The sequence below is a fragment of the Falco cherrug genome, chromosome 6 (genome assembly GCF_023634085.1).
Source record: "Falco cherrug isolate bFalChe1 chromosome 6, bFalChe1.pri, whole genome shotgun sequence".
NCBI classification, from domain to species: Eukaryota; Metazoa; Chordata; class Aves; order Falconiformes; family Falconidae; genus Falco; species Falco cherrug.
Window position 1 is genome coordinate 44,886,490 of NC_073702.1, and position 12,540 is coordinate 44,899,029.

General features: G+C 41.1%; 1 protein-coding gene across 1 annotated transcript in view; it reads left to right on the forward strand.

Annotated features, from left to right (window-relative positions):
• UST (uronyl 2-sulfotransferase) overlaps nucleotides 1–12,540 on the forward strand; it is a 166,402-nt gene that overhangs the window by 83,775 nt on the left and 70,087 nt on the right. Inside the window, exon 4 of the mRNA XM_055714566.1 lies at nucleotides 3,981–4,060. Within this exon, the coding sequence (XP_055570541.1) occupies nucleotides 3,981–4,060 (80 nt within the window). The remainder of the gene's footprint in view (nucleotides 1–3,980; nucleotides 4,061–12,540) is intronic.

The following is a 12,540-nucleotide window of genomic DNA, read 5'->3' on the forward strand; positions in this document are numbered from 1 at the left end:
TAGGCTAAAGACTGTTCCTTACAAGCAGCGGGTGTTTGAGGGGGAGAGGTGGAATGACAGCAAATGTGTGTTGACCACAGCACAGAGACCTTTGCAACTGCTTGCTGTGTTTCAGCATCTCTGCAGACTCCCCCCTTCCCTCAGGGAGCATAGTGCACCCAGTACTTTTGGTTCGCTTTTGCCCAGCAGTCAAGCTGACGTGGCTGGGCTGTGACATGGGCTCCACTGCTGGATGCGAGCACATGGGTGCAGGGTGTCACTGCCTGTCCCTCCCTGCACACTCTTTATGTCCTGGCATTTCCCTCTCCCTGGATCCTTGTTTAGCAGCATTAACTCTCTAGTGGAATTACTCACTTCAAAAGCAAATTACTATCTTTCTCAGCACTGTTTCACTGAAACAGCCTAACTCCCACAGGAGAGCTCGGGGCAGCAGTGAGAAAGAGGAATGGCTCTTTATGGACCGTTATCCTAGTGGGCATGTGCTCCTTTCAGGATTCCTCAGAATATTCTACAGCTTATCCCACCAAACATGGATGTGATCTGGTTCGTCTCTCTCCTTATGGTGTTTGCCAGGGTAGTTCTTCTGCTGCTTGTGCCTTTTCTTCTCTTCTCCAACTTATGTTGGTTCAAGACTATCTCCTAGATCACCTGTGCTTGTATGTACCTCTCTCTCTCCTTCGTCACTCATCCCATCCAAAGGTTCTTCCTTTCCTTAGCTCTCATCTTCTGCTCGCTGTTACTCTCTGTGGGTCCTCTACGCTGACCATCTTGTTAAAAAATAAAAAATAATAAGCCTCAACAAAACAAACTAACAAAAAAGAAACAAACAAAAAAACCCACTAGAGATCTTACTCTTCTGGGAAACGTTGGAAGATTTTCTTTTTTGTTTTTTTTCCCCCCTTTTAACAACATCTTAAGAGGGTCAGATCCCTAGGTATTCCTGAGCAATACGTTTGGCTTGTTAGACTGAAATTAGTTCAGCATAGTGGGATCAGAGGGAGGCCTCTGGGAAATACGGCCACAATTTCATGTGGCCGTGAGCCATTACAGTTATTTATTTTTCCCTCCTGACATCTGTGTGTTGTTTCTGTTGAGTCTTACTTACCCTTTTGGCAGGATTTTTAAAGAATGTTTTTTGCTTGTTTGTTCATATGCATGTTGTAGCTTTATCCACATCTGCTTACAAGTCCAGTTGATCATTAAGTGTCTAAATATGAAGGTACTTTAAGTTGAAACAAAATTCTGTGTCTGCTTTGGAGTTAGCTATTATCATAGCTCAAGAGATTGGGTTTGATAGCAAGAGATTAAAAAAAGGCAAGAGCCAGATGCTGTCCTGCTCTCTTTGCTCCCGAGGCAGAAGTGCCTGTGCTAGTCTAACAGCAGTTTGACACAAGCCTGACACTGACATCAGGCGCAGTGCAGTGGGAAATGTAGTGGTGGTGTAATGTGAATGTGCCTGGCATTAGCAAATTGGTACCAGCCCCAGGGAGAGCTGAGGGGCCAGGGAGGCATGTGGTACTCTGTAACACTCACATGTACCCATACACACAGGTTTATCTAGCGGTATTACATTAAAGCTGCCTGTCTTTTTAAACTCAGCGGGATTACTTTGAATGGGTATACTAACTTTATGTCTCCATATTTATATTCTAATGATGTTTTCTCATTTATTCCAAAATGGGATTAGAGTGGTGACTGTAGCGGCATGAATAAGAGTTTTTATCCCATATCAATGACTTCCTTCTGCCATCTTCCTCCCTTCCTTCCTTCCTTCCTGCAGATAGAATAACGCAGGTAAAATGCCAATAAAGCTTCATACAGTTCTACATATTTTGCTTCTCCTGTAACTTGTCTGGGTTAAAAAAAAAAAAAAAAGACGACAATTGAGACATCTGATACCCAGCCTCTAGAGTCTCCCCTTGTTTCATTCGCAAGATGAATGAATATAATTTTTTGGCAGAGTTACTAGTCCTAAAGAAATGTCAGCTTGTTTGGTTTGCTAGGAAAACCTTTATCTCTTCAGATCATTAAAAAAAAACCGCTCGATTACTTTGTGCCAATTACTGCAAAGTTTCCTGGACTTTCTAATTCCGGTCTGGGCAAGTTCTGCTCTTCAGGTTTATGAATTTCGTGCTCATAGCATTTATATTGTACTGAAGGAACTGTATAAAGTCCTGTTTGTACTTGAATCTAACAGTCCAGGGTCCATATATGACTAAATCAGGGGGGCCATTTCCTTCCTGTCTCTTTTTTTTTTTTTTTTTAAATCACACATCTCTCTGTTTTCTCTTGGGGATTTTTTTCCTTTCATGTTGCTTTCTTTTGGCAGTCTCCTCTTCTTTATTTTCCATTCCATTGGGTTTACAGCCTTTCTCAGACCTAATAGACCTTAATATACAAGGTCTATACCTAATATGCCTTGATGCACTCCAACTAGTTTGACAGGAGAGGATCCATCCTGAGAAGATGGACAAACTGAACTGTTTGCTTCAGTGGTCATCATACATGTATGTGTATAAAATTATTGAAGGCAGAGGAAAAGTAGAGAAAAGCCCATTAGTATGTGTACTTTTTTATTCGGTCCTAGAATTTAAATGGCAATAGCTTGTGTTGTCTGAAAGAAGGCGGCAGGTTATGTGTCCTATGAAAAAAACCAGAATGAAAGATGGATGAGAAGCAGTAAAATGTGACACACGGTATAAAAAAATGGCAAAATATCAGTATATTGAAACCAGAAAATAGAAGGGGAGGGAAAAAAGACAATTGCTGTCCCTTAAATGTAGTTTATTATTTGTTATGGCACGGACATAATTTTCTACCATGCTCTTCAGGCTTTTAACTTATCACATGCCAGTCCATGACCACATGACAGGCTGGACCCCATGTTTTCCCTTATTTTGTCTACATCAGCTGTAGCATTCAAGTTTTAAGAAATAGATATTTTTTTTAATTAATGTCTCCTTGATTATATTTAAATTTAGTACATGAATTGATATGACTCAAACCAGAATATTTGGTTCACTTTCTCTTATCTCTTTTTTTCCCCCAAGTTTATGAATTTCTGTTACTTTCTGTATTACTTCCTACTACCCAGTTTGTAAAATCAATAAACCTATCATTTCAGTGTCTACAATATAGCCCACAATTGAGCACAGAACAGAAAATCTGAAAGTAAATCTTAGGAAATTAATATTAAGGAAGCAAAATTAACCAGGACACATTGACTCTTTAGTGTGATGTTCCATCAGACACTCCATTAGACTAATTTCTTCTAGCTCATAGCTAAAGCTCGGCTTATGCAACATAGATTTTCATATCCATGCTGCACAGTCTTCAATATATGCTGTTTACATTATTCCATTATAATGGCCTGCAAATTTAAATATTTTTTTTATTTTTTAAAATTAAAATTATGTGAATGCGCCTGAACTAGAACTTAACAACATCTTTTTAAAAATGCCCATTTAATTTGTACTCTTAATTTGCTGTAGTAGTAAAAGGAATGGCAAGTGCTGATCTCTGTATTTAAACAGGCAAATCAATCAGTGTTTTGGCAATTTTTGTTGTTACATGAAACTGGTCATGGACTCAGCTCCCACTTTCTGTCATAGTTTCAGACATTTTACATTTTGACATTCTGGTGAATCAACCAGTGTCATTTGCAAAGCTCTGGTGCAGATTTAGGCAGGGTTTAGATTTTCCCTTTAGTTTATGCCTTTCCTCAAACTGATAGCCACTTCTGAAAGTACATAAGCTCCATGATAGCAGGAGCATGTCTGCAGCTTAACCTTTCATGCTTCAACACGAAATAGTAGTCGTGCCATGTTATTGACAGTGTTTGGGAGGGATAGTGGGGAAGGACTTTCTGAGTAATTCAGACTTGAAAATTATATCATCGTGTGTTGTTTGAGAGTTGTGGTTGTGTCAAAATGTGCATTGATGTAACATGGAAAATAAAATGATTTCTTAATTCTTTTTAGATGGAATTGATTAAAAACATAAGCACTGCTGAGCAGCCCTATTTATTCACCAGACATGTACATTTCCTCAACTTCTCAAGGTAAGGCATTTTTTGAATCAAAAGTATTTTTCATTGTTTTCTAATACTATGTACTTTCCTTCCCCCTTTCTGGCACTGGAAGTCATGTTCAGAAGTTGGAGGTTTTTTTCCCGTGCTCTGTTTGCTATAGGACAGTTATGTACAGCACGTTTGTGAAAAGCCAGGATGCTGTTGCATGCCTTTGCCTCCAAGATGATCTTGGTTTACAACTTTTCCAGCCAACGTCCATGAGATGGTAATTTGGGTCTTTAAACTGTGCACTTGTGTTTTAAAAGTGGCGGCACACTTGTGAATGTTTTATCTCTGTATAGCCAGATACTAATACAAGACTGAAAACTCTACTGAGTTCATTAATATTTTACCTGGAATGACTCTTCACCAATTTAACCAATTTAATTTTGTTCTGACAAAATAGTCCCCATTCCACAGGATATGGAAGTGTTTATAAACCATGCAAATGGATTATGCTCTGTATCATGGGAGTGCAGTCCCTTCTGACAGCTATTTAAAAGTATGTAGCAAGACTCTAGAGACATTTATAGTACAGAATGTGAAGAAAATTGCATTTGGATGAAACTTCTGAGGAATTTTTGGAAGGATGTGAACGAGTGATGCTAGTTAGCATTTAGCCAGGACACAGGGGTTAAAGCTGACTGCAGATGGTTATTGCCCAAGCTGTAAATTTAATTTGGAAATTATATTCAGGAACCATGCCATCCGTGCCACTAGGTTGGACTCCTTATATTTAGATAAAAAATTTTTCTGCAGATCTTTGTAAGAGCTTACCTAACTTCCCAGCATTTTGTTTATGTGGTGATGTCAGTGCACGTCCTTTGAATGTATGGGTCTAGGCATAGGTAGAGAGTGTAGAAGGAAATTATAACACTTGAGGAGGGGGCTGTTGTTTAGTTTTGGATTTTTAGAAAACAAAATATTTTGAGCAGTTGGAAATTCATTGATATATATATATCAATTGATATATAATTTCACTATGGGCATAATTTCATCACATGAAAACAAGAAGAGTTAAACAAAATTCTGATTGTCTGTGTTTTCTGTTCTGATTCCATGAGAGTTCTGTTTCTAATTTATTATCTTTAAAGTATAAAACTCATTAGAATAGGATTTAACACCTTGGGTAAATGATCTCTTCTGTCTGATTAAACAAGTAGCCATACCTGAGGGTCAAAGGGATGTTTCTTGATTAAACTGATTTTTCAGAGATGGTGTGCAACATTAGGTATGTGAGAAAAAGATGAACATGATTAACTCTTGCTCTTCCCAAGATACCATTTTCCATACATATGGTACATCCTAGCCACATAAGTAACATGTTGCTCCTGTTGTGTATCCATGAGATGAAATATCTACTTTTTTTTTCAATACAAATTTCTGAAAATACATTAAAATTATATAAGATGTATAAAAGTTTTTGCAGTATTTTGGCTGTTCCTTGCAAACCCGAAAAACATTTTTTCAGTTTATGTTGGTTTAACTGGTAGCTGTAGAATAGTGAAAAGTCTGATGAGTCTTTTAAATGAGACGTCATTGAAGTGCATCAACACTGCTTACTATTGGTTTAACAATTCCTACTGTTTTCTGAAAAATTAATAATTTTTGAGAGTTTTAGTCTTTAGTTTCAAAATTTGTTGGCAGTTACACCTAACAGTGAAGTACCACGTTGAATATTTACTCTGTTCCTTAATTCTAGGGTGATTATTTTTTTTTAATTGATTTCATTAGGATCTGGAGTGTTAAGTATTGATTTTGCAGAAATTTCAAGAATGTTTTTAAGTACTCATTATAAATATTACAATATTGTGAAAGTGGTTTAGTTATGCTTGATTTTTTGTTTGGGTTTTTTTTGAAATTATTCATTTATAGACCATTTCTAGTGGATAGCTGAATTCAAATTATCTATGGAATACTGGTCTTCCCATTTGCTCCAGCTTTTCTGCCAGCTCAACATAAAAGCCACGCAATACCCCAGAAACCAAAAAGAATATGGGTCAAAGTATCGTAGTATTTTCTGGCTGACAGATGGCAGCTTGCCGTGAGCAGCCATCGCAGATGTTATCTTTGCTACTCTTTTGGTAAGCTCCAAGGTCACTGTTTCGATAAAAAGAACCTCTTCCACTTCTGTGCTTGCGTGCTTTCAAGATCTGTAGGGATTGGGTTAAGCCATTTAGAGTATGTCACCAAGGTGCTAGAGTAGCAGAGAAAATGTAAGCAGAATCATGCAAAGCAAGAGTCTGCTTTGCTTTCACTTGGAATCCTAGAAACACAGAATCATTTACATTGGAAAAGATCTTTCAGATCATCGAGTCCAACTGTTAACCTAACACTGCCAAGTCCCCCACTAAACCATGTCCCTAAGTGCCACATCTACACATCTTTTAAATGCCTCCAGGGATGGTGACTCAACCACTTCCCTGGGCAGCCTGTTCCAATGCTTGACAACCGTTTCGGTGGAGAAACTTTTCCCAATACCCAGTCTAAACCTTCCCTGGCACAACTTGAGGCCATTTCTTCTCATCCTGTCACTTGTTACTTGGGAGAAGAGACCGACACCCACCTCACTACAGCCTCCTTCCAGGTAGTTGTAGAGAGTAACAGGGTGCCCCTGAGCCTCCTCTTGTCTAAGACTTGTGCTCCAGACCCTTCCCCAGCTCCGTTGCCCGTCTCTGGACACGCTCCAGCACCTCAGTGTCTGCCTTGCAGTGAGGGGCCCCAACCTGAACACAGGGTTCCAGGTGCGGCCTCACCGGTGCCGGGTACAGGGGGGTGATCACTGCCCTCGTCCTGCTGGCCACACTGCTTCTGACACCAGCCAGGACGCTGTTGGCCCCCTTGGCCACCTGGGCGCACTGCTGGCTCATGCTCATGGCTGTCACCCAGCACCCCCAGGCCCTTTCCCACCAGGCCCTTTCCAGCCGCTCTGCCCCAGCCTGTAGCGCTGTGTGGGGCTGGTGTGACCCAGGTGCAGGACCCGGCACTGAGCCCTGTTGAACCTCATGCAGTTGGCTGTGCCCATCCAGCCTGTCCAGGTCCCTCTGCAGAGCCCTCCTGCCCTCAAGCAGATCAACGCTCCCACCCAGCTTGTGTCATCTGCAAACTTAGTGAGGGTGCACTCCATCTCCTTGTCCAGATCATGGATAAAGATATCAGACAGAATTGGCCCCAGTACAGAGCCCTGGGGAACACCACTTGTGACCAGCCACCAGCTGGATGTAACTCCATTCACCACCACTCTTTGGGCTCAGCTGTCCAGCCAGTTTTTCACCCAGCACAGAGCATGCCCATCCAAGCCATGAGCAGCCAGTTTCTCCAGGAGAATGTGGTAGCAGACAGTGTCAGAGGCTTTACTAATGTCTGAGTGGACAAAATCCACAGCCTTTCTCTCATCTACTAAGTGGATCACCTTGTTATAGAAAGAGAACAGGTTCTTCAGGCAGGACCTGCCTTTCATAAACCTGTGCTGACCAGGCCTGGTCCCTTGGTTGTCCTGTACATGCTGTGTGGTGGCACTCAGGACAATCTGCTCCATAACCTTCCCTGGCACTGAGGACAGGACAGGCCTGTAGTTCCCCGGATCCTCCTTCCTGTCCTTCTTGTAATGGGCATCACATTTGCTAACTTCCAGTCCACCGGGACCTCCCCAGTTAGCCAGGACTGCAGATAAGTGATTGGAAGTGGCTTGGTGAGCACTTCTGCCAGCTCTCAGTACCCTTGGGTGGATCCCATCACACCTCATAGACTTTTGTGTGTCTCGGTGCTGTAGCAGGTCACTGACCATTTCCCCTTGGATTATGGGGGCTTCATTCTGCTCCCTGTCTTCTAGCTCAGGGGGCTGGGCACCTGGCGAACAACTGATCTTACTATTAAAGACTGAGGCAAAGAAGGCATTAAGTACCTCAGCCTTTTCCTCATACCTGTTGGTGCTTATTGGTGCTTCTCAGCTTCCCAAACAGTAGTAAGAAAAATAAACTCCATTTTTGTTTAACATCACTGATGTGAATAGCAGCAATGACAGATTGCTTGGATTTCCCCGCTTTGCACCCTGCACCTGCTTATAATATAAACCTGTCAGCATTAAACCTCTCAGATTATTCAGCAGAGCATCACAGCATTTACTTATAATTGTCTTGAACTGAAAAAAAAAGGAAGCCTGTCATCTTTCCAGAAAAAACTTTCTAGTGGAAGTGAGCTAAGCCTTTAGTGGTGAATTTGAGCACATGCATGTTTCTGGGGCACCATTAGTTTTGCTGAACAAATTTCGAAGAACTTGATAATCTCTTCCTGACCTGACTGCTTGCCAGGGCTGTTTTTCGTTTGGTTTTGAACAGTGTTTTAAGAGGCCCTGCTGGTTCAGCTGAGTAAATAAATCCTCATTTACTCTCCTTGTCTTCATCTTTTAGTTCAATACTATCTTTTCTCAACTCAAAGTAGTGCAGAGGCAGACAAAAAGATAAATCTTAAAAGGATGCATTGAAGCAAATCTTAAGTGAATTTTCACAGACATTAATTAATTCATTGCAGCTTCAAACAGAAGATAAAAGCATAAGTTTCTTGCTTTTCCTTGATGTGATTGAATTTCTACGTAGCACTTGTTACAGGAACGGCTTTTATTTCCAGGGGTTTGCGGCTTGTGTTCCTAGTCCAGTGCACTAGGGCTAGCTTTAGGAGACAACCCAGTGCCTCGGGAGGGTGGCTACTCAATCCAGTCCATTTCAGGAACGTTTCTTTTAGGGAAGGTGGTGCTGTTTATTGATTATCCTTTACTTGTGATTCCTGGGTCAAGGCTTTTCATTACGGCTCTGTGGTTGTTGTGTCCTACTCATTTCACCCTAAATGCTGGACTGACCTCTCTATACCTGACTTCTTTCTTACAACCCTACTTGAAAATGTTCTTATACACAGAGGTAAGCATTTAGGTGCTTTTTGGTTTCATACTGGCTGTGGCTGCTGAGGCTAGCCCAGCATGGGATTTTCTTGCTCTTGATTGGAAAAGGAGTATATTTCTCAGAAGTCTTCCATGAAATAGTCATCCAGGCTATGTTTGAAGGCATTGTGTTACACCACCTCTGCCACCTCCTTAGGCACTTGGTTCCATTTGTCTGCCAACTTTACTGTCAAATTATTGTGGCTAATTTCTAACATGAATTGCTCTGGCTTTTGCTCTTTATTGACTGGAATGCTTCTTTTGTTCCATGGTACTCTCAAGCCTCTTGCCAGCAGGTGTTTTCCTCATCCATGTAATAACCCTGTGACCCTTCTCTGAAACTTCTCCACTAGTCCCATAGTCTTTATTAAGTGCAAGCATCAAAACCGTGCTCTGGACCTGTATCAGCTTCACTAATGCTGTGTATGGTAGAATGCAGTCACTGTGCTTATACCTTCTAAAGATACAGTTGGGCCACAGCAATCTGGACTTTCAGGGCAAGTTGTTTTTCTCGTGTGTTTCCTAGATCCTTTCCTGATCACTGTTTACCAGGCTGACATTTCCCATTCTGTAGAAATGGCCTTCATTATTCTTCAATGTGTTAACCAAGGGGAAAAAAAAATAATGACATGAAATCTGCAAAATTACAAGCTGCTGTGAGACTGCAGTGGATGTTGTGAAGTAGAAAAATATGGAAAAGAAAATCTCCCTTGGTGTGTGTATTTGTACTCTTGGGGTGCGTTGGTCTATGTTTAAAAAACCACACACACACACACACCAAAAAAACAAAAACCTTTTTTTGTCACATACCTAAGGAGCTGTAGAAGTTGTCAGTCATAACCTGTGCTGTGGTCTGTAGTGCGCAGGGCAGAGACACCCACCTCCACTTGTGCATACTCAGGAATTTAGGAGGTTTGCCTCCATGCAGGGCTGTGTGCCTGAAAAGGGCATGTTGCAGGACCAGGATGACAGCCACCATTTATCTTTGTCATGTTCCAATTCCTTTTCAAAGTCAATGCTGCATGTATTTAAAAAGTGTGAGAGCCATTAAATTAGTGAAAATACTGATATTTTTTTTTCTCTTTCTGAGTTGAAGTTTATATATTAGTGTTGCTTGGAAAAGCATCCAAAATATTAATCAGAAGTGAATATTAAAGAATATCTCTACTCTAAGCTGGTAAAGATATATATGCTGATATATCTGCTGAGATTGCAGTTCTTGTTGGTAGATCCAAGCAGTACAGTGTTAGAGTGCAGAAGCTGTGAAGAACTAGAATAACCTGCAGAGAGACAAAAAGCTATTTCAGGATAGCTGCAGGTTGTTTGCTGTGCTTTATCATAAATGCTGCTTGTCATCTATTTATTTAGCCTGAGAAAAAATGAAGCAGGAAGAATCCTGAAGCTGGAATAGCCCCGCTTGACCTCTTAGTAATCTTCTGCTGAATTAAGTAACTGTAACAGTCTTTGGGCAGCAACTCAAGGTCTTTGGTGTGTCAGAGATTTCAGAGAAGCAGAAAAAACGTTTGCAAGAATGCACAGGGGTTGGTGAGGCCACAATTTTGGGTCAGGGATGGGGATAATTGCACAATTCACGTTTAGGACATGGGAAGGCAGCTTTCCTCCCTCCGACACTGAACTGTTATGGTCCAAGCACGCACTTATGGACTCTGGTTCAGGCAGAGCTGGAAGCTTGGCTGCTCCCTCCTGTGGTGGGGTAAATGAATGTTACAGGGGAACGTGTAAAAACTTACAAACGTGCCTCTGTCAGTGACTGCTGCGTGACTTTTGCTTGTTTAAAGGCTGGCTGATTAGATCAGGGTAAAGTCATAGGAGGGAGAAGCATTAAAAAGACCACCCAAAGAGAGAAACAGGCTTTTTCATGTCTTACTGGAGCTATGATTTCTTTACTTTCTGCAGTAGTTACAGGCCGCTGGGGAGTGATCTCCTTTAAAATTTCCTATGATGTGGTAAGGAGATGCAGAGATAAAGCATGGAGTCAACTTAATCTTACATTTTAATTAGCCCTTGTATTTCAGTTTAGTATATCTTACTTGTTCAAAGCCAGGGTGAATTATTGCCCAGCATTAGTATACGAGGAGCCATCCCTTCTGCGCTGTCAGGCTGCTGCCTTCTTCGGTTCAGCAGCAGTTTAATATCTGCAGCATGTATTTAGCATAGGTGTGCATGTGCTTGAGGGGAGGGGACAACACTTTTAGCATAATTTCCTAAGAAAATAAGACTCATACAACTGTTCCAGCTGCTCTGTGTATCTTTCCAGTTTCCCCCACACCTAATGGCTAAGTAATTTCTGAACCTTTTGGCCAGTTTCAAAGCAAATTTGGAAGGCCAGTAGAAGACTCAGAGACAGCCACACTGCTGCAGGTGCGTCTGCTGAAGGGAAAGCCAAGCAAAACAGTGCTGCTGGACCTTCTGCTGGGCCACAGCCAGCGGCCACCTCGCTGTGCCCTGCTTGGGATGCCAGCCCCAGCTCTGCCTCTTGCTCAGTTCATGAGAGGTTTTGGGGAGGAGAGAAACATCTGTTTTGTCTTTCTGCTTGGGAAGGTACTTGCTTTTTAGTCCCTGGAATAACATGAGAAATATTTTTGGGTTTCTGTTATTCATTAGCAGAGTTATTGTATAAAGTTCTTGTTTTTCTTGAAAAGTGTTTTTTTTGGTAGACAGTCTGTTATCAGCTTTACTGATTTATTTATTTTTTTATATTACTTTTTAAACAGACATAATGGCCAACACTACCTAATAAAAATGAGTACATCAGACTGCTATAGCAGCAGACAGTGTCACCTGCAGCAGTACTGATCAGTTTGGACGCTTTCCTTCAACTCTGACTTGAATTCTGAATTATGGGTAGCAGTGAATCACATGTTGTATGAAGACAGAGATAAACCAAGAGAGTTTCCCATCTGGATAAACCCAAAGCTAAACTTAGTTTCTGAGTATTGTTCATGGTTTTTTGTTACTCATCAGTTTTGTGTTTTTTTCTCATGCAGAAGCAGCTCTAAAAATTGCATTTTAACACAGCACTTTGTCATTACAGCGTTCCTTGTTCTTGGGGTCTGTAAAATGTGTCTGTAGCCAACAAACAAAAAGGAGGTGAATCGGAAGGAATGAACTTGGTTATATGTTGTGTGATGAAGGAGCTGTGTGTTTGAAAGCCGGAGCACACTCTGCTGACAGCATGGTGTTTGGAAGTCTTGCATTTTAGCTTGTTGATCATTTGTAAGGGTTGGATGATATATTCACCATTTTTTAAGGCAAATAAATATCTTGCTTTGCCATAAGTTAGCCTATGTATATGTCTTTGGTCCATTGATTTGGCAATAGAATTTAACTTTTACATTTTTTAATAGACTGGTAAGAGGCTGATAAAATCAGGGTGATTCTGTGATGCTCTTTTCATTGACTTACAACAGTCATGGGATGTTTTTCACAGGTTTATTTCAGGTTTATTAATAACTTCAGTATTCTTGTTTCTGCCTTTTTCTGGAACCGGTAATACCACACAGAGCATAGATGCTTT